This window comes from Schistocerca americana, chromosome 2 (genome assembly GCF_021461395.2).
Source record: "Schistocerca americana isolate TAMUIC-IGC-003095 chromosome 2, iqSchAmer2.1, whole genome shotgun sequence".
Lineage (NCBI taxonomy): Eukaryota > Metazoa > Arthropoda > Insecta > Orthoptera > Acrididae > Schistocerca > Schistocerca americana.
Genome location: NC_060120.1, coordinates 341,176,502 through 341,198,278, shown reverse-complemented (window position 1 = coordinate 341,198,278; position 21,777 = coordinate 341,176,502). Strand labels below are relative to the sequence as shown.

Below are 21,777 nucleotides of genomic sequence, written 5' to 3'. Positions count from 1 at the left end.
CAGATCACAAAAGATTCTAACAGGTGACATATGATCACTTGTGGATTCAAGGGGTTGGATGACAAATGGGAATATGACCCATTTGGTTGTAATACCAATCTGGAATCCAAAGTGATTTTCATTAAGGATGTTATGTTTATGATTATGATCTGTAATTCACTTGAACAGAAGTTTCTCTAGGATTTTAGGAAGACCAGTTAGTAATGAAATCGGCTGATTGCTGAAAATCTCAGCTGTGTCACCTCTTGTGATCAGTGGTCTAATAATTGCACATTTGAGTCTATTAGGGACATTAACTTGATTTGGAACCTCATTAATATGCATTACAAAGAACTTTCAGAACAAATGTTCAGCAGTGCTACGTTACTTTGATATATGTGTAGCCCATACAGGTGGAAATTTTATTTTCCACTTGGTTTATTTATTACCTTTTCAAACTCATCTGTTGTGATAATAGACTTCTGTAGGTTCATAGCCTCAACCACAGACTATTAGCAACCATGTCAAAGTATGTTTCGTGGCTATATTGGCAAGTATTTCACTTCCATCTACCATGTTTCCATTACAACACACTTAGATACAGTCGATAACCTCTGAAACTTTTCCTGTCTCCACTTTTACCACCTTCCACAATCAAAATCAGAATTTTATTACCTCATTATATACACACATAAATCATTGAGCAAAGGAGAGGAGACTTATCAATATGAATAACCTCACTGAGATATGGACAGTGAGCCCAAAAATCAAAACTTAATCTTAATTTGCAAAAAACATTGCAAATTTATTTCATTACTGTACAGAGAAATCTTTATCACCATTTAAGTTTTCACACTCATCTATTGAGATGTCTGGGGGGAAAGGTTTAGTCTGTAAGATGGTAACATACATATGTTGAGAACGGTATTTTATGACGATATTCCAGATTGGTACAGGTAAAGATAAACCATTTGTAAGTGTGAAATGTTTAGATTCCTAATAAAGGTTGGCATGAATCCTTAGATTTAATATAACACATATTTGTAAATATTACACATATTTGTAATAATAGTTTTTTTAAGTAATAATACGCTATTTGCACTACTTGCATTCCACAAAATATTATTCCAAATCTTACAGTAGATAGAAAATGGCTGTTTAGCCTGTTTGTCAAGTGACTTATTTGAGAGCAGGATAATTTTTTTAGAAATATCCCCAAAATTTGTCAGCATCTGCTTCCCTAACTTCCTTATTCTAATGAGTTATTTAAAAGTTGCATGAGTTTCATTGTTTATTTTTAAACTGTGTTACTTTCGTTATTTCCATATTTAATTTTAACCCATTTACATGAAACCAATGTTCCAAGGTATTTAGGATATCAATGACTCTTTGAGAAATTTGTTTTGTCATCTCACATTCAATCAGTACAGAAGTGTCATCTGCAAATAAAATGGAGTGGGATGTTATATTTAGAGGCAATTCATTTATAGGAAATCAAAATAGCATTTGGACTAAAATGGAATATTGAGGGATTTCTTGTGAAATAATTTTCGATGCTGAGAAACAGTTTACTGCCCCTGATGTTGCAACTACCCTTCGCTCTCTATCTGTTAAATATGATTGAAACTGCTGTTTATTCCATATTTTTCTAGTTTTGGTAGAAGAAGACATTGGTTTACACAGTCAAAAGCTTTCATAATGTTACGTTCACACACACAACTAATGTGATGCCACAGCCTGTATTGATACCATGAGCTAATGTTCACACAAGATGTAACAAATTCCAAGTAGTCGCATAGCTTTCAACACAATGTCATGAAATCATATGGGCTGATATTAATGTTATAGTCCAGTTTATGGTATTAAATCTGTGACAGGAGTTAAATAAAAGGAAGATGAGTCCCAAATGTCACATCCAAAAATAGATTTCATGCGGGGCTAAATCACAGGCCATAACTGCATTCACCAAAGAAATCATAGTCAAAGACGAAAATGCAGTCTACTGTGGCACACTATCCAGTAGATGGTATGTATAAATATTCATTTGCAACCACGCCACTCTTCCAAGATTTTAGAATCTTTTACATTTTTAATCTAGGAATTTCGACTAATTAATCTGTAATTTAACAGCTACCACATCACACTAAGGGGCTATTTCCCACATATAATTCACAATTTATACTGCGCTTGTTCTCACAACTTACAAAGTCTATGTGACTCGCTTTTTTGGTTACATATTAAGTTTATTTATTCAATTATCAAAAAATCTTTTGACATTGTTTGAAAGGCCTACATCATTAGTTTGCAAATATATTACACACACACACACACACACACACACACACACACACACACACACACACACACACACACACACACAAAATCACACACACTGCTACAAAATATTAAACATATGTAGGTTGTTGTTTCTTGTAGTTCCAGAAGCTGCAAAAGTTTACCTGCCTACCACTTTTTTTCAGTACTAACATGAAAACACATTGAAATCGAATGGAATACAGCAGAAATTACTCCACAACTATGACAGAATGCTCGAGTTTTGAAATAAAGCCTCCAGGGATCAGTGGTGAGAGTAAAATGGCGTAAGTAAGTAAAACCAAGCTGAAGTTTTTGTTGCACAGCTTAAGTTGAATCACTGAAAACTGGCCGTTCACACATGCAACTTCATTGCAGCTGCAATATGCCCCTCGCTGTGGCGATACTGTCGTTTTGTGTGATACCCAGCTTATGCCACAGAAAATTCCTGTGACTTTTTGTGATTTGTGCAGAGATACGAGCCCTTCAACAACAAATTTTTTGATGCTGCCTATTGTACCATTCTCTTCCTGGAAACCAAACTGAATTAATGTGATTGTATTAGATTTTGCTGGAAAATTTTGGATCTGGATTCCAACAGCTTTTTGGAACACTTTTGAAAATAATATGAGAAGTTTAATGGTCACTACTTTCTTACATTTTCTTTTGACCGTTTCTTGAAAATGGCTTTACTATTGTACACTTCAGAGCATCTTAGGAGCATCCTTCTTCAGATGACTGGTTTATTATTTCAGAAAGGGGTCCCGTATTATACTATAAACTGTTCTAATTACTGTACTGGATATTTCGTCTCCTACAGTCAAATTTTTATTTTTAGGGGATAATAATACTTTTTCTACATCTTTATCTGTGATTTACTCAAATTTAGTTAGAACTTGTGTGTTATCCTGATTGAAATCGAAGGGTTGGACGTTATCTAGGTAACCACTTACATCAGCATTTTTTTGAATCATTGAACTATTCTCTTATTTTGAAGGATTTACAAAGATTTGTCACCTATCTTAATTTTGGAGATCTGTGGACTGCCATCTATGACACTTAGTGCAGATTTTATGACTGAACATACTAAATTTGACATTTTTGTATGGTTTAGAATGAATTTTTTTGTGTGCCAGTTCTTTTCTTGCCTTTACCAGCATTATAAATACAATCTCTATAAAATCTAAATTTTTTATTCTTTTTCATTATATTATGTAACTACCTTTTTCCTGTCACTTGACACTTTTATACCAGCAGTTACCCATTTCAGTTTCCTTGTATTTATTTCATGACAGACTGACGGAGGGAATATTTCATTGAAAATATGCAAAAAACTTTCAAGAATTCTGTCGTAGTCTTAGAATTTGCAGTACACTGATCTACTGCCCAGATTATACTTTGCTTATTGATGCATTGCTTGATGCACGTTTTTCGAATGGCTGGTTCATTTATTTTGGTAGCTCTAAATACAGTGCAGAATGCTCAGAAATCCAAATTATTTTTATATTATTATTTGATGCATCAGTTTTAGAGTTAACGAACATGCTCTTGAATGTTTGCAATCACTTTCTTAAGGATGCTACAGTATAATTTGTAGTGCTCCCTATCCTGTGGTTCATTAGAATTTCTGAATATTTATTTATTTATTTATTTCATGTTCCGTAGATCTCATATTGTGGCTCTGAGCACTATGGGACTCAACTTCTGAGGTCATCAGTTCTCGTATTGTGAGCACGTCACATGAGATGTGGAACGAGTCAAACATACAAAAAGATACAAAGCAGTCTTCATTAAGTATATAAAAAATGTTCTACATAACTGCATATAGTTAATACAAAGTTTAGAGGAAAAACAGATATTGTACATATAACAGCAGATTTCTTTGAGTGTTAATACAAAATTTCATGTCTTAATTTGGAGAAAAATTGCAAGCACATTTCATTGTTAACAAGATGGATTATTATATCTACATGCTATTTCCATTTTTGCATCATAAAACTCTTCTAATGTATAAACAGACATATTTAACAAATATTCCTTTAGTTTTGCTTTAAAAAGAGATTCATTTTCTCTTAAACATTTTATCTGGTCAGGGAGATGGTTAAAAATCTTTTGTTCCTGACCATTTGATACCTCTCTGAACAACTGTCAGGTTCTTAAGTTCACAATGAGGATTTTCTTTCTCTCTTGTATTATATTTGTGATAGTTCTTATTTGATGGAAATTGTGCAGGGTTCTTAATTACAAAACACATCAGCGTATATATGTACTGGGATACAGTGGTCATTATTTGCAGCTTTTTGAAAAGGTTACAGCATGATGTCCTAGGGGGTACTCTGTGCATAATTCTAATAGTCCTTTTGTTTGCCACAAAAATTGTCTTTACCAAAGCAAAATTTCCCCAGAAGATAATTCTGTAACACATAACAGAGTGAAAATACCCATAGTATGCGGACTTCATAGAATGAAGCATAAAGCATTCTATTTTTTTGCTTGATGTTTTTATGCCGTGAGAGGATCATTGTCTAGTGCAGTTACTCAAGTTGGTGCATTTTGATATTCTCTTAGGAAATACAGCTACAAAAAGGTTAACAGACTGAGTCAATTTGTCATTGACATTTTTAAGCTGATATACTGTGTCACATTTTAACTGGTGCAAGCACCTACTGAGGGATTCTGGATTCTTGCTGTTGATTCATCTAAAATACCTGCTGATGAATCCAAAAATAGTTAGGAGAGCTAACATCATGCAGCTGCCCCTCAAGGTCAGAAACACCATTTAAGATTTGTGTTACATGTATGTTATCAATTCTACTATTGTCTACAAAACTAGATCACTCAGACCTGTGCAGTTCTTTGTCACTTTTCTTGGGGAGAGCCAACAACTGTCCTTACTTTAAAAGAACTCATTACATTCTCAAAATCTGTTTACCATTATTAGAGGTTAGAAAATTTACGTTAAAATCACCAAGCATGATTATTATGATGTTCAGTGACAGAGTAGGAAATCGGCTGTGTTCTTTTCCAAGGAACCAACAAACAATTGGCTTGAATGATTACCAAAATCATATTAAAATTAGACTGCTGGATTGGGATTTGATGTTCATTATTTGCAAACAGAAGTCTTGTGCTTTATCTACTATGGCATTTCACTTGTTACATAAATGAACACTACATTCTAGAAAATCTACAAGCCATACAGATCGTTTGAAAAGTTGGGTTGTGCGTGGTGATAACTGAAACATGCTTGTTTAAGAAATGTGTTCGAGATTGCACTGGACATAAATGCTGTTTTTTGTCATGTAGCAAGGATAGATAAATTAGAGTCTAGTGTATTATTTAATTCCAGACCTATCTGTTGGTCTTATTAACAATATGATATTGTCAAAGGTCCATGTAGTATCCACATAAATTAGGAGCACTTATATAGCCAACGCCGAGAAAAATTTTACAGTTGAACTTGAATGCAGTTTCATGTATCACAGATCTTCTTTAATTTTGACAGTTATTAATTAATTGATTATAATACCCTATTCCTTCCCACAAGACAATAGTTTGTTCCTGTGTCCATTGGACATAAAACAGGAACCATACGTTGCTTGTGTGTTTATAGATGACAAAACGGGCCAGATTTGAAAGACATCACTGTAATCTGAGCATCTCTGTTGAAATTTTTGAGAGAACAGTATAATTTGTAAGTACTGAACTCTATATTTAAATATAGTTTTGCCAAGGCACATCATAATATGAAAACAAGAAACAATTACTCCAACACACTTTTAGAAAGACATAGCATAATACGAAAAATAAGGAACAAATACCCATGGTGGCTGTGGCGCCCACAAATAAAACACTAGTATTTTATATACACTTGCACAAATATTGTATAAAGTTACAATAACACATAATAATGAAAATATTATTTAAATTTGGTTGAACTTTGCTTTAAACAAGTCCAGTAATGACATACATGTAATGAAAAAGTAATCAATGTCATAATGGAAGAAAACAGTATCTTTAATAACAATGAATGTATCTGTGAGGACAAAAATCTTATGAGCGTTATGTTTCGTGACCTCTGTCGTACCAATAACATACATAAACAGCCACAAATGCTTTAATAAACAATAACCTGACCTCAGCACAGAAAATAACAGTTAATCTTGTGTGGATTCATTATTGGATCAAGTTACTAAATGGAGTAACATAAACATTAATTTTGCCTTTTTTAATTACTTCCTTAGCTGGATGCTTTTTATAACAACTTTTTACTTAAGTGGCAGTGTTCCTGAACTGGCAGAAAATTAAATAGGTCCACAATTGCAACGGAATGAGAGCCACACAGAGCAGTCGACAACTACATGACATTCATTCAGATGCCTACACCAGAACAGTGAAGACAGAGGATAAAGCATCTATAAACCAAATTAAAACATTAGATGATCAAAACTGAAGCTGTGATAAGGCTCTCTCATCTTCGAACTTCAGAGATACTTTATGAGTGAAAATTATATTAATATTTCGTAAAAAAATATTGATAGTAAAGGTTCCTTACGATACATGGTACGCTAAAGAATAACAGCTTCAAAACAAAAAAACGTAATTACTATATACAGGCATTTACAAACATAAAGGCCAAATTTGATAAGACTATGACAGGTTGCTGATCATGGCTTTATAATGGGAATCATCCTAACGAATCAGGCATTTCATTGATATGAACCTAAATAAACTAGGTTATTTATGGCAAACCACAAAGTACTAAATTAGGCTTTATGCGAATTTGAGCTGTACCCTCTTTATTGTCAAACTTCCTACATTATTACACAAAATGAACTTAAAGTAATATCAAATGGTATTTGCGTCAGTAATAAACTACCTCAGTTTGTGAACAACATCTTATTTTGTCCTTACGCAACAAGCATATCGAAATTTTGTACAAACATATTTGTAAAGCACAAAGTAAACAAAATTAGAAACAAAACTTCCAATGGACCACTGACACTTGCAAGAATCATATCTCTCTTTTTCTTAAATATAACGTCTACTTAAACGAATTCGAGACTGACAGTGATTTTCAGCTGCTTGGGTATAATTTCCTTCACATGAATTTTATTCTGATGTCCAAATTTTACAGGACATAACTGAAATAAATTGCCTCAATTTAATGTATTTGATTTAAAGAGAAAATTCTGTCTAACACTTCTCATGGCTAATATAAATAAGGCAGTTTGGTACCTCCACTATATTCAAAATGGCGTAAGAAGTTCCCTGAGAGCTCCCATCTTTTAACTGCAAAGCGCTAACGGCTGTAGGCAAAAACGGTTGCTCTTTATAGATCTGTGACAACATTGAGGCGTTGACATAGAGACAGTTATAAAATCATATTATGTTTCAGGTGGAGGTAGGCCCACAAAGCTGCCAGGTCTATCCCACAGCAACTGTCAGGGATCAGCTTACTCTGACTTAGCTAAAGTACAGTATTTGAAACAATTTCACAAAAGAAAATATATTCTGAAAATGTAGATTAATTAAGTGGATTTTTATCCTGTGAAATGAAAACAGAAAATAAATTTCCCTAAACTTTTGGTTGATATTAAATATCTGCCAATGTTAATTTCAGGAAATTTCCACTTATTGCCCCTTCCATATACAAAATATTTTATATATCGCTTCAAGAAAAGTTCCATCTGTAGTTGTAACAGTATATTCTGACAAAAATAGTTCAAATGTATTAAAGTTTCTTTTGACATTGGTAATGTGGCTTGTTGCCCCATTCTCCATTTAATTTATTGGAGTCAGAAATCGTGAAAGTCGACGTAACAGAAAGCAATTCCATACTCCATTTCTTACCTGACACATCATCAACTCCAGAACTATAGTTTTTCATTATTTACGTTGGCGTTCGATTTGTTATCTACTTTCAAAATTGTTTGATAACATGTTCTGGTTTTTTGCAGAATTCTGTACGTAATGTGAGTGCCTTTAGAAATGTATAACATTTTTCGCTATTTCATTGAAGCTTTTTGTAAATACAGTTATGTCAGATTACCAATTGTTCTGTCACTTGTAGACAAGAGCATCCAGTTAGATTAGAACGAAACATATTGTTCTTATATAGGTCACAGAATCTTACAAATTAAAAATAAATTAAGTAATTCACAATAATTCATAGGATCTTTCTTCATTCCTGGTTTTGTACAATTCTACAAAGTCTTCAGTTTAGATATATGGGTAACAATATTATCATGTTTTTTTAAACAAATTTGATGTAAGTAGTATTGAGAAATACCAAAAGACTTACGTGTAAGCTCTCTCAAACTTTTTGAGTGGAAGCAAACTGGTTTGCCTTTTTAAAGGTTCTTTCAGTCATAATTATCGTACAAATATGCAGTGCATTGCTGTAAAGTTTGACAAATAGTTATAAAGCATTGTTATATGTCGAATTCCGCGCTACACTTGCATCTTCTGTAACTGGGTTTTGTTTCTCTAAGCAACATTCAATACTTAATTTTTCCATGTTAATAGCGGTTGAGCTTCGTGGGTGTGTAATGAATAACTTGTAGAAGTATATCATCCAGCCACTTTTTCTAAAGCCTGGTTTTATGCTATGACGCATTGCAAGCATTTCTATATCTTCAACTGGACTAAATCATTATTATGTACGTCAGTGTAACTTTTTCCTACTAAATTTTGAATACTGTACCTCCTTTTTCCGCCATTACACGCATAGTATGAACAAATTTTAAGTTAAATGATGTTGCACTTCGTTCACCAAACGGGTTTGTTCATATACAGTATTTTCACTTTACAAGTCAAGAATGCTGATCAGAATCCATTATGGATATGGGCCCATATCCTGTTGAGGTGTAAGCACAGAGAACACAAGTTTTTGTGAATACATAACATTTTATTCAAACATACTTTTATCAAGGGGCAGCAGAGCATGACATGAAAAATTAAGACAAGGAAAAATAATCGTAGTTTTTTTATTGGATTTCATTAGGAGATTTGTTCAAAACGACCACACAACAGTTATTGCAAACAAAGGAAATTCAAGCATTGGTCGTACAAAATTTGAAACCGTTTTTTATTATTGCACTTCGATTTCATCACAGAGTGATCTTTAGTGCAAGACTCATGCACCATATACAACTTCAAACATAGTTATATGAGTCCACTGGACTCCAGTCTTTCGCTGAAGGTGGCTATTCTGTGATTGAAATCAGTATACTATTACAAAAAACGGTTTCAACTTTATGCGACCTTTCTTTGCAGTAATCGTTGTTTAGCACCGAATATGAATTTGTAATAGCGTTATTAAGTAGCTTTGTTGAGTGGCCTTTATAGTTCCACAGTTATCGTATTCAACTTCGATTATACAATCGAGGCTAAGTCGTTCAATCGATTCCGAGTTGTGACTAGTTCTTTTAGTTATTGAGTTCACCGCCTATGGCGCTGCATCTCGCGTTTTATCTTTGCCTTGCAGTGTATAACTCTGGTCAAGTTGCGTTGGGGTAATTACGACATCAGTTTGTAAATAGCTCTGTTAAAGGGTGGTCCGTTCGTTACTGTGGATGCGTCATACAGCGCTAAATCTAACATCAGATACAAAATTTGTAACGTTGTGCAACAACAGAGGAATTGTAATCATTGTTTGACGAGTGTTGCCAATTAACGTTATTGGAGAAAAAGTTTTGTTTATCAGTGATTGTGTGAAGGGGGCGTGTGTGAGCCTTTTACTTAACAGTGCCGCACATTCGACGTGCGTTAAGACGTTTACTCATGCCGCTGTGGAAGTAAATTGGTGTTTAGTAGCAAATAAATGTTAATTGGACATTGACCGATTTTGTAGGACTCTCAAAATGGATGTTGACAATGACATAAATGAACTGATAGAGAGCGGCCAGCTGCGGTCAGGCACGCCGCTGAGGAGATCTGGTGTTGACACTCCAACTCGCAGGAGGAGCTTGCGAACCAGGTTAGTAGTTTGTTTTTATGTTTTATACTTACAGAAATCTTTATTTATGTTGTCCGATGAAACGTTCGCTACAGATTGTTGTTTCCCTACGTTGTAGAACTCGAGCTTCAGCTGAAAGAAGTGAACAATCCAGCACTGTTACACGCGTCACTCAAACGCAAACCACAGAGATTCGTTATTCACAAGCTGGAAAAACTTCTAATGACAGCGACGCGTCTGCCGATTACTCTGATACTGATAGGAAGGTAAGTGCAATGTTTGCTGTAAACATTGTTTGGATTTGCTGTTTTTGTTTACTTAAAACTGGGATCAGATGCATTATACCATGTTGATAAAGCAGCAAATTAAGCTTACTGTTTTAATCTTAGTTCAGTAACATAATTATTTTACATTTAGAAAGAAACATCTTCACGGAAGTCTTATAGCCGAAGAACGGTTGTGAATGGAGCCTCAGTCAGTGAAGAAGATACTGATGTAGTTACTGTGGAAGAGGTGGAGCCACGAAATGTAGTGACTAGCACAGAAACTCCTATTCAAGATGCTGGATATTCAAGTGATGAAGGCGGTAAATCACGTCTGACTGCATACGACATATATAAATCAGTCGAAGATTACTGGGAGTGAGTATTATGTGAAATATCAGTTCTTCAGATATTTGTTTTTGATAGTTTCAGGTTCATCTTGGATGTGAATCTAGTCACTAATTGTTAGCTGCTATTTGTCACTTGGTGGTATCGCCTTGGTGTGTAACTGTTAACAAACAGTGTAAATAGTAATTGTCATGTAGTGAAATGGGTTTTCACCTATTGTTGCTGTTATATAACAACGTCTATTGCTCTAAGTTGAGTGGTGACTGTGTCAGATTTTGGTGTTGACAGCTAAAGTCGATGTATCTTATCCCACTCATTTAAATTTCTACCTGAATGAAATTTGAAGTTTTGCTTTGCTTGACTATCTGTTTTGCATCATATTATTGGTAGTCGTTGACACTGTCCCAATTTTGCTCTAGTGTGTGTTGATATCAGCAGAGTATCGTTATTTTAATTAGGAGAGAGTGGTAGCTTCGTATCAAATGTAATTCCAAATACGATTTGATTTTTCCGTGCCCAATTGGGGCATTTACTTCATCTCACTATAATAGAGCATAATTCAGTGACAGGAACCATCATCACGATTATTTTTTAATATGTTATTTTGTCTGAGTTAAGTAAATGAGGAGGAACTTGTTAGTGTTGTTTTGTAACATAACTCCCTTAATTTTTAAATGGTAAATTCTGTTTGTATTATGCCTAATCTGTAGAAGAGAATTTATGTATATATTGAAATATGCATCCATGTAACTTTCTGGTTTGCTCCCAGTTCTTAGCTAGAGTGCACTGTCAAGTTGTTTTCTTGGAGGTTTCATGATAAAGCCATCCTTCTTTGATCAGAGGTGTCATCATCGGCATTGTTTTTGGCGTTTTTTTGTGTAGGTTGTTGTGACAGACTTAACTACGATCTACGTCAGATCAAGTGGTGATTTTTGGTTGTCAAGGGACACACCCAGTAAATGCCTCTTAAAAGCTATATATTTGCTTAAATGAATGTTTCGGCAACAGAATGATGAGTAATATACCTTAAGATCTAGGTTGAGAGTTGGGAAAGCCAACCAAATTTTTGTGCTATATATATAAAAATCATTTTGGGGGGGGGGGTCTCGGCAGTTTTATTTAGCTTTATAATGGTTTATTTATATTATTTCATTTGTTGACATCTTAGAAAGATCCATCCTAATACCTCAGGAGCCTTTTCAGATAGTACTTAATTGTAGGTAGGCCTAAGTGCATCATTTGCGAAAGGTGTAAAGTTTCTGTTAATATTGTCTTTCGGCTCATCACTTTACAACTTGAACAGCAAGGGTTCTTGTTAAGTTCCTTTTGCTTCTTTTCATGACAATCCTTCCGAGGTGACACACTAGATCAGGACCAGTGGTTGTCATGAAGGTGTTTCTATGCTGCTCATAGGTTGGCAGTGTGCCAGTTTGGGTAGAGGATGGAATGGTACTTACATGTAAGCAGTGAAAGGTGAGGAGAGAGGCAGTGAATTTGTAGCACAAAATTGAAACCACTCGCATATTCGCTGGCTGGTTTGGGAACTAGTAGTGCAGCTTGAACTGTTGTGAATTGTAAATGTTTTATAGTTTTTCCAATATCATGAGTTTAGAGGTTTTGGTTAGGTTGTCAAAACACTTGCTCATGTCTTCCAGATGTGCTCGGATTTCAGATATTGTGGAATATTGAGGTGAGAATGTGACAGTATTCCTTTGTCTCTTGTTTTGCAAAACATTGTGTGTCCACTTGTGTCTCATTGGCTGTGTAGGACCATCAGCTGCCAAACCCCATTGCATTCCCATCATAACTTTGGGTGAGTTCTGACAACATCGCTGCCCGAATCATGTTAAGTACGCTATTGGTCCTGATATAGACTTTTACCCATGCTGTGTTGTCTTGGTCAAGTAATCTTTAATTCTGTCACATTTATTTGAACCCCTATATGATCATATTATTTTTTAATAAATGTTACTATGATAGTGAATCAAATGCTTTTTGGAAGTCAAAAAATGGCATTCAGGATGTTGTGTGAGAAAAGTGCAAGCTAGGCTTCACATGACCAATGAATTGATGCTGGTTGTCTTGAAGGAGGTTCCTGGTAGCTCAGCGTGTTTGAGCTCCAATAACATTGTGCTTGAGATGCTGAATGTACATTACATTTCCTGTCATTTCATAGCTGCTCGCTGAACTAAACTTTGACTTATTCCTAATCATATTCATTTCTACTCTGTTCCCGTAGATTATGCTTTAATGAAAAATTCTCTGTGACGACCTCCCCCCCCCCCCCCCCCCCAGTTGCCAGCCTATATAACCAGTAGAAAGAGGACATCAATAAGTGTCCATTCTTTATCACACTTTTGAGCCTTACTCAGACAGGAAGTGTGTCCACAATGATTTCATCAATGGTGCATGGAACTGAAATGGTTTCTAATAGAGCTTTACGTGTTAAGAATATTTGTATGTGTTAAACAGTGAAAATTACAGTACCTGAGGTATTCAGTATGGATAGCCATAATAAGTACTTGGTTCTGCTTGCCTTGTTACATTGATTTTGTCAATTTCTCTGCTGCAGGAAGGAAAAGGTTAGTTGTTGAAGACAGAATTAATACCAAATCTCAATCTGTCATCTACTATACTTTCTGTTCCAAACATATGGTTCTGGCTTAGACCTTTTAAGGCATCCACTCATGCATATAATATCATATTCTGTTATCACTGTATATGGCTTCTGTTGTGAGAACATTTCTGTAGGTAACTCATCAGAAGCAAAACATAATTTCAATCTCACAATTTTAAACATGGCTGACAGCAGCTACTGTATATGTATTTTCAATAAATAAAATATTCATTTGACCGGTTGCATAAGTTCATTGTAAAAACCTTGACCAGGCTTCAATACCATTAACGGTATCTTCTTCAGAAGGGAAGTCCCATAAATTACATTAGGCCTATGTCAAAACTGTAAATGTACAGGATGAGCTAAGAAGCTGAAGCAAGGCAGCAGAAAATATGGAACATAAAGTGTTCCATTGGGAACAGTAAAAACTGGTACACGGGTGCGGCTTATTAAATGTCTCTACCTTGTAACAGTTTTTACTGCTTCCATGGACGATTTTATTCCCAGTTGGCAGTGTGTTTGCCATAGCTTCTTAGATCAACATGCATGTTTGTGGTGTTAATGTCATGTAATTTATGTGGCTTTCCTTCTAAAGAAGATACTCTTAGATGTATTGAAACCTGGTCAAGGGTTTAACAATAAACGTGTGCAACCTGTTTTGTGTATGCTTTGTTTATTGAAAACGCAATTTTTGTATTTGATATTGTAGTCACATTTTTAGCTTCTTCCTGCATACATAGAGTTACGGCAAGAATCTGTACTCAGACGATGGTAATACTTTCTTCAAACACTCCACAGTGTCTTTGTTGCAAAGCCAAATAACTTAGTGATCATGTTGATAAGGTTAGTAAATGACATGGTGACTCTGCTCCCGTTGTTTGGATACTTCGTGGTATCATTTTTTCAAATTCAGTTCTCTAGGATGGAATTGCAGTGATGCCAATTTTGAGTACCAGTTAAAAGGAGTTTTCGGATGCAGCATTTGGTGCTGAGCAGGGAGCGTTGCTGCAATCTGGTTGGGTCGCTGGGCGGTCCCCAGCCAACCGCGACGTGTCGAACGCTGCCCGAGCCTGTGAAACCGTTGGATCACATCTTGCGTGACCTTGAGATGGTCGTGGGAATCTGCAGCTAGACACCGCACAACAATCACGCGTGGAAATATAACCCGTATTTTTGGCCAATGCTATTGACTCACGATGACATGCGGATTATCCGTACATAGTTCGGCGATTTTCGAAGGAAAAAAGTATTCTCAAGTATTGTTTTATAGTTGGAACGAATATTTTTGTTTATAATAAACTAATACGGATGTGACTCATGTTTTGCCGCGGAAGACGATGTTTACCGCAGTCCCCCGTCGGATGTCCACGAGATATATGTTGGTTTTTCCAGGTTCATCTTCAGGTAAGTGCCCTTGTGACATGTCCAAGAGTGACTTCCTGTCTCTGTTTGTCTAGCTCTTTGTCTAGGAGTTGCTGCTCGTTAATTTCAGACCCGCTGTTTCAGGGAAGTTATGCATAATTGATGCAGTGGGCTCCAGTGTAGCACTGATGGTTGTATGTCAAGACTCCAGAATTATGCCCAAGTTTTCGTGGAACAAATGTTGCTGTAGTAAGTTCGATTTCAGTGAAAATCTCGTTCTGGAAACATCCCCTAGGCTGTGGCTAAGCCATGTCTCCGCAACATCCTTTCTTCCGGGAGTGCTTGTTCTGCAAGGTTCGTAGGAGAGCTTCTGCGAAGTTTGGAAGGTAGGAGATGAGATGCTGGCAGAAGTAAAGCCGTGAGGATGGGGCGTGAGTCGTGCTTGGGTGGCTCAGGTGGTAGAGCACTTGTCCGCGAAAGGCAAAGGTCCCGAGTTCGAGTCTCGGTCCGGCACTCAGTTTTAATCTGTCAAGTAGTTTCAGTTAGAAAGTTGTCTGTATGCTCACTAACTGTTCATTTGCACGTAGTTACACGTATATGTTTCATATCTTGTCATAATTGTTATATTTTGGGGAAATAACCATTTTGCTCCCGCGATGATTTGAAAATGGGTCCCGACCCGAAACTAGTCATCAAGTAAATAAAACTGAAATTTGCAGCTTTGGCTGTTTTACGTTGTATTGATTACAAGTTGCTGCCCTGCAATTACTCCAGCATGTTGGAAGTTCGCAAAAAGCACATAATCAGCATACCGAGAAATCTGCTAAAATGAGCTGTATGCTAAATTGAAGTGTTTCGTGCAGCATCACTTGAACACGTGCAAAATTTACCCATAAAAATGCTAACTGGTGTCACTGTCAGTGTCCGTGTGTTGTTAAACCACTGATGAAATGAAATGTCGTGTGGCTAGGGCCTCCCGTCGGGTAGACCGTTCGCCTGACGCCACTTCGGCGATCTGCGCGTCGATGGGGATGAAATGATGATGATTAGGACAACACAGCACCCAGTCCCTAAGCGGAGAAAATCTCCGACCCAGCCGGAAATCGAACCCGGGCCCTTTGGACTGACAGTCTGTCACGCTGACCACTCAGCTACCGGGGCGAACGACGCCTCTCTATTGCAGCGTAAGGGAAGTCCCAACGATGATGAGTCCCGTGTTGAGTGATTGATAGTCTGTGGTACTACAGACATCGCCGCCTTGCCGTTTTGAATATTTGCCTTGGTGCAAACAAATTAATTTCGCGACTCGAGGCCTGTGACGAATTTACGGTTGTGTGCGGCCGAGTGAACATGTCTCATTTCGTTTCCATATGTAATGGATTGGGAATGTGGTGTGGGCACTAAAGGTCAAACAATTGAGAATCGCATAATGTTGATTTTTGTTATTAACTGCCACTTACACAAGTTTTTCAGTATGAGCACCAGAGACGTCGACGAGATGCTGCACAGCTCCACATATGCACCTGGTGGTCAAAATTGGAACAAATTTTTTCCAGTGTAAGTCTGTTTCGCATTAGCGTATCTACGGAGTTTCGCTGCCGTATGATTAATACAGCCCACACGGGACCTACAAGAGTAGCTGCACATTTAATTGTCTTTACATTATTTTCAGCTCTGGCGCCAATGTTGCTTTCAAGAGTTCTATTTTACAACTTCTACATACTCTCATAATTAAGTTAAATTTCTAGATGAAGTCGCTGACTCCAGATGAACTCTCATGACCAAGGAACTGATGACCTCGCTGTTTGGTCCCTTAACCCGCAACCACTTCATAGTACTGCACTTTTAATGTTCAGGAGTGTAGGTGAGCAGCATCCGAGCCACAGTGCTGTGATACGCGGTTAGGTGGGGGGAGATCGATTTCACATTTGGGAGCAGTATCGATGCGTCTTTTGTGAAACGAATACAACTAAAAAACTTAAGTTTCAGAAATGACCTCATTTGTATTTTATGTTAATCCTTGTGCAGTCGAAAGTGATGATTGGTCTGGAGACTACAAAATATCTGCGTCGCTATCGGCAAGGGTATCAGAGGTGATAAGCGCGTGAGAGAGAGTGAGTATATACATACTTTTCTGCGAGTCGCAGAAGGGTATAGATAACAGAGACTTGATAAATTTGACGATTTTTGAGATTGGGGAGGTTTTTGATACGATTCTGCTCATCATTCAGTAAATAAGATACGAGCCAACGAACTATCTGATCAGATATGAGGCTATATCGCGGGTTACTTGTTCGGTACTATGCTGTTATGAAATAGCCTAAGAGACTAGTATACTGTATGATTGCCTTACACAGATAAATGTGTAAATGTACATATATACTCGACAAGCCAACTTACAATGCAGCAATGAAGTTACATAACATCGGATATCCCCCTGCATAATGAAAGATAGTATTGCATGATATTCTAATTGGCGACTACATATTCTGTAATCTAGATTGCTGAGTGTATCGTCAACGTATAACACGACATCGTCAACTGACACTAGACGGGTCGTTCGTGAGTAGCGGATCAGTTGGAAAGCGTTGGCGAGATGCGGAGTCAGGTTGCGGCCACACCCTCTGGTGACTGCATTCCAGTCTTCGGCCGCGTCCCTCCGCCTCTAGCTGCCGGGGACACGCTCAGTTACGCCAACCAGTTATCCATGCAAATCGTGTCCATACTTCAGGTTACGAGATTACGACGCGAACTGGAAGTAAAGAACTTGGCTCTGCGGCTGCGAGTGGGATTTTCCGCCGCCGCCCAAAGCGATGCTCCTGCGCACGCACGCGAGTAGGGCCCGCGCCGCATGTATGTTTGAGTACAGTGTACACCCGTGACTGCTGCGGCTGCGTGGGCGGCTACCGTGTCAGCCAGCGCGCCTTTTCAACGGCCGCGCTTACGTCACCCCTGCAGGGCGGCGTCATAGGGACGCAGTCGGTTGTGTGCGCTGCCCTGGCCCACTGTAGGCGGCGGTGATCCATCGCGATTGCTTTTGCAGTCAGGGACACGGATACATGCTAGGCGCGTACTGCCTCTCCGATTCCTCTATAGATGATGAGCTGCAACCAAGGGGATGGCAACACAACGGAACACGCTGCAGTCTTCGAAAGGTTGAAATAGTTCGCAAGCGCTTGTTAGCGACAGGACAACGTTCAGCGGGACTGCGCATGCGCAGTTGCGAATCACGGCGCGGCGACAAGTTCAGAACGAACTGATTTACACACGCAAGAAGACAAGGAAAATACCGATATAAGGATCTTCTGAGGAATATTCAGAAGGCTTTTATCCTGACAAAGCATATCTACTGTTGAATCTTGATGGAGACATCGTTAGCCCTTTGTTTATTTTGCAGGGGACGTTGTTCTTTCAAGCAAATTTCATGGTCATGTGACCAAACTCTTTAAGTACAGCAGTTCCTATCACCGCAATGGATAAGCGGTCGTCACTAATGAAGGTTACATCAAACAAAGTACCTAAAGTGCAGCTGTATACCCGGCGATTTTCGGCGGACGGTTTTGTTTTTTTTTTTTTTTTTCTTAAAAGGATAATAATAATAATCTTCGTGTTACTCGCGTACATGCGACTTCTTTGGTGACATGTAGGTGTCTTCCTGGCGACGAAGGTAATTCGTTAGCATGTGTAGTTGCGTTGCTCTAAAGCATTGGTAGTCAACCTTTTGGTCCTTACAATCTTCTAATGGGCGTTGCAGCTTTTACGGTGGGTGGTAGGCGCTGTAGAAACATTTGCATTAGGCTTACTCAAAATTATGACAAAATGTTTCGTAAGTAATTACTATTATATGCTTGAACTTGCTGTAACCAGAATGTACCGCTGATAACCTCGGCGTTGAGCGCCCGTAAGCACCAACCAACGATGATTTACAAATTTAGTAAAGTAAAATTACCTCCCTACGTTATAAATTACCATTACTGTGGAACAGTAGGAGGTTAGAAAATTTTATTAATAAAATAGATGAAAAATGGGCGATATGTTAAAAGATTGAGTACCCTAATGTTGAGCGAGTTACCAATCTAAGAGAGAACTGCAGACTGCTCCGCAGAAAATCTTTCTCCTCCTGCGAGCCTCCCTCCCACCATTGTACACAGTAAGCATGCTTTAACGCTGTCTTCGACGCATCGTTTTCGTCATTCATGGCGTGCCCTGTACCATGTACTGCAAGCGGCCGATGCCCTTGAGAGCCCGGGCAGACACGCTAGGACGAAAGCGCTCACCAGCCCCATTGTTCTGCGGTCATCGGCGAGTTATGACGTAACGTCTTCTGCGTCTCACGTGTCATGTGCAGGTGTGCACTCGGTATGGCCTCTCACACGTGCAGTCGCAAAATCGCTGTCAAAATACACGGGTTGGAGACAAATTCTTCAACGCCTTTAGCTGGTAGGAGAAAAGCCCGTTCGTGTTCTACCCGTATTTCGCATTTGTTTTCCTAGTGTGACTCGTTGTGACGTTTGCTTTTCGAGTCTTTCTCATTCTTAACTCATAGCATAGTAGTCAACAGAAAGCATATTGCATGGTACAAGGAACGCCAACCGAAGTACTTTATCGGAACTACCACCGGTTTCGAAGTCGCAAGGCGTTTATATCAGTATCTTAACCTAGTTTAGCGTCCGCTGCATCGCCCGCGCAGACTGTATGGTTTGCACAGTTTGTTTTGTTTTTATTTAATGGAAATATTGTTTACAAATTTCAAAATCTTGTAAATTTGCACGTTAATTAAGGTCTTGGAAGCATGGTCTTTTCGAATCTAGTTCAGACCAACAAGCGATTCTGGTTGCCAGAGTCCGAGGTCTTTGTTAATCCTGCCTTTCGAGTTCTTGTGATGTTTCCATAGAAACTTTCATCCCCCAACATATTTCTTTAGAATTCAAATACCAGTTTTCATAGATTTAACTTTAGATATCTTTTAATGTAACGAAATACTTACATAAAAATTCCGACCCCTATTTCGCCCCTTCAGGAGTTTAATTTCCAAAAAACACAGACACATGTATTGTTTTCTTTCTAACGGAGAAGCCCAATACGAATTTTCAGAGTTTTCGTTGCGATGACAGCTCTCTCTGAACCACGGCACACTTCTTAGCATATCGAGTGATTTCTTCAGCGCTGCCTGGTTACTTATTTATCCTAGACTGTAGTGTTCAATATAAATTATTTTATTTACATATTACTAGAATTTTTCCACTCCTGTTGTTGAAATTTTCTACATTCGAACCAGCCGTTGGCCCAATAATTTAAACAATTGAATAATGAAAAAAGACTCATGAGAAAAGCAACGTACGGCTCAGAACGTCATATCTCTTATTTAACTCTCTTTGTGGTGTATTGTTCGATAGAAAGAAGGGATATTCACGCCGCCTCCTGTTGGACTGTACATGGTGAAGCCCTTTGCTGTTCAGTACAGTGAAGCCCTTTGGGTATTTTTCGAATCTTCGTGTTAGCCCCAGCTGCGGCTACAGCATTGGGGGTCGTGAAGCACCCATGTTCTACGACCGGCAGTATTGAATTTCCTGCACACCTGCTAGCTAGTTCCGCTGACGAATTGCCAGCTGCTGTTTTCAGACAGTGCTGTAAAATCCACCAGGCTTCCGGCCCCGTTTTGGAAGTATCTGCTTAGGCAATTTCCAATGCGTTACTAAACATTGTTGAAACTTTTATGGTTCCGACTCACAAGGGGAAATTCAGATTCGATCATACTGCGCATAATAAAAGCTCATGGCCAGAGGTGTAATGTGGCAAAGCGCCAAGATGCACTTCTCAGCCGTTGTCGAGAAAATCGACAGTTAAAATAAACCGTTGCGGTGAAATGCCCTCTACGGTTAATAATTTTTATACAGCGTCGTGGCGCAGCGGTAAGCGCTCGGGTTTGTAATCGGAAGGTCGCCGGATCGAATCTCACGCCATGCAACATTTTTTTTTATTATTAGTTTTTCGTAATTCATATATATAACTATTAATGAATTGCTAATGCATTTTGGTGAAGGCGGATCGCTCTCCAATTGTACCGCCTCCATTTTTCCGTTTGTTTAACAGGGTGTACCAAAGCTCTCACGTCCGCACTGATTTTCGACGATGTTATAAGTTGCGCTAGCTTTAAAATAGCAAGTGAAAGGTAAATGGTGTAGCTCGTTTCAGAATTTGTTTCTTACTGTAAAATGGAGCTTTGGAAGTGAAGATGCTTTAACTGTAGATGTCGACAGTTCTGGTTTCATGGTGTAAATTGATGGGTGGCAGCCAGCCTATTCACTGTGTCGTGCGTTAACGGTTTCCCACCGCAACGCGGGTGCGTGGACTGTGATGCCGTTGGTACCAGACCACGCCCTGTCACGTCCAGTCTCCCCCAGCACAGAAAAAATCGATAAAGGTGCGTGTAATCTACCTGATGCGCTTCCTAGGGTGTAAAGCCGTAGACAAAGCTCCTCACCAAATATACTCTTGTGTTGTACGGGTTTCGCTCTTCATAACAAGACTACGGACGATCCCATGCCGTTGACCAGTGGTTGTAAAATGATGATTGTTCTAAATTTATCACAATAGATGCGTGGCGCGAAAGACAAATGAGCGTTGGTCAAAATTGTGTCGTAATTGAAGTAACAATTTATTTGACCCCACTTTAAATTTTTGAGGAAAAATGTTAATTCCGCGTGTTTTTTTAGTAAATAGTGCGTCGTATTCTTTTTTATTATAAGAACGAACTGTCAACGCTTGCGTGAAAGTAAGTCTTCCCTCATATGCAGCCAAAGTAACTGAATGCAAGTCACTGCTGCAGGCACATGTACTCGCTTGATGTGTATCATCTGGTAACAAAATACTGAGCTACAGTAATAGGCTCTGACAACTCTACGAAGCCAGTGGATGACAAAGAGAAATGCTGC

At 38.2% G+C, this 21,777-nt stretch overlaps 1 protein-coding gene across 2 annotated transcripts in view; it reads left to right on the top strand.

Moving 5' to 3' along the window:
- Positions 1–9,841: 9,841 nt before the first annotated feature.
- LOC124588666 (SUN domain-containing protein 2-like) overlaps positions 9,842–21,777 on the top strand; it is a 175,039-nt gene continuing 163,103 nt past the window's right edge. The window contains exons 1-4 of one of the 2 annotated variants that reach the window (XM_047131476.1): positions 9,842–10,057; positions 10,148–10,273; positions 10,371–10,518; positions 10,670–10,893. In XM_047131476.1, the coding sequence (XP_046987432.1) occupies positions 10,158–10,273; positions 10,371–10,518; positions 10,670–10,893 (488 nt within the window). In that variant the 5' untranslated portion in view covers positions 9,842–10,057; positions 10,148–10,157. Of the gene's footprint in view, positions 10,274–10,370; positions 10,519–10,669; positions 10,894–21,777 lie in introns of both variants that reach the window. The other variant, XM_047131475.1, reaches the window with a different exon arrangement.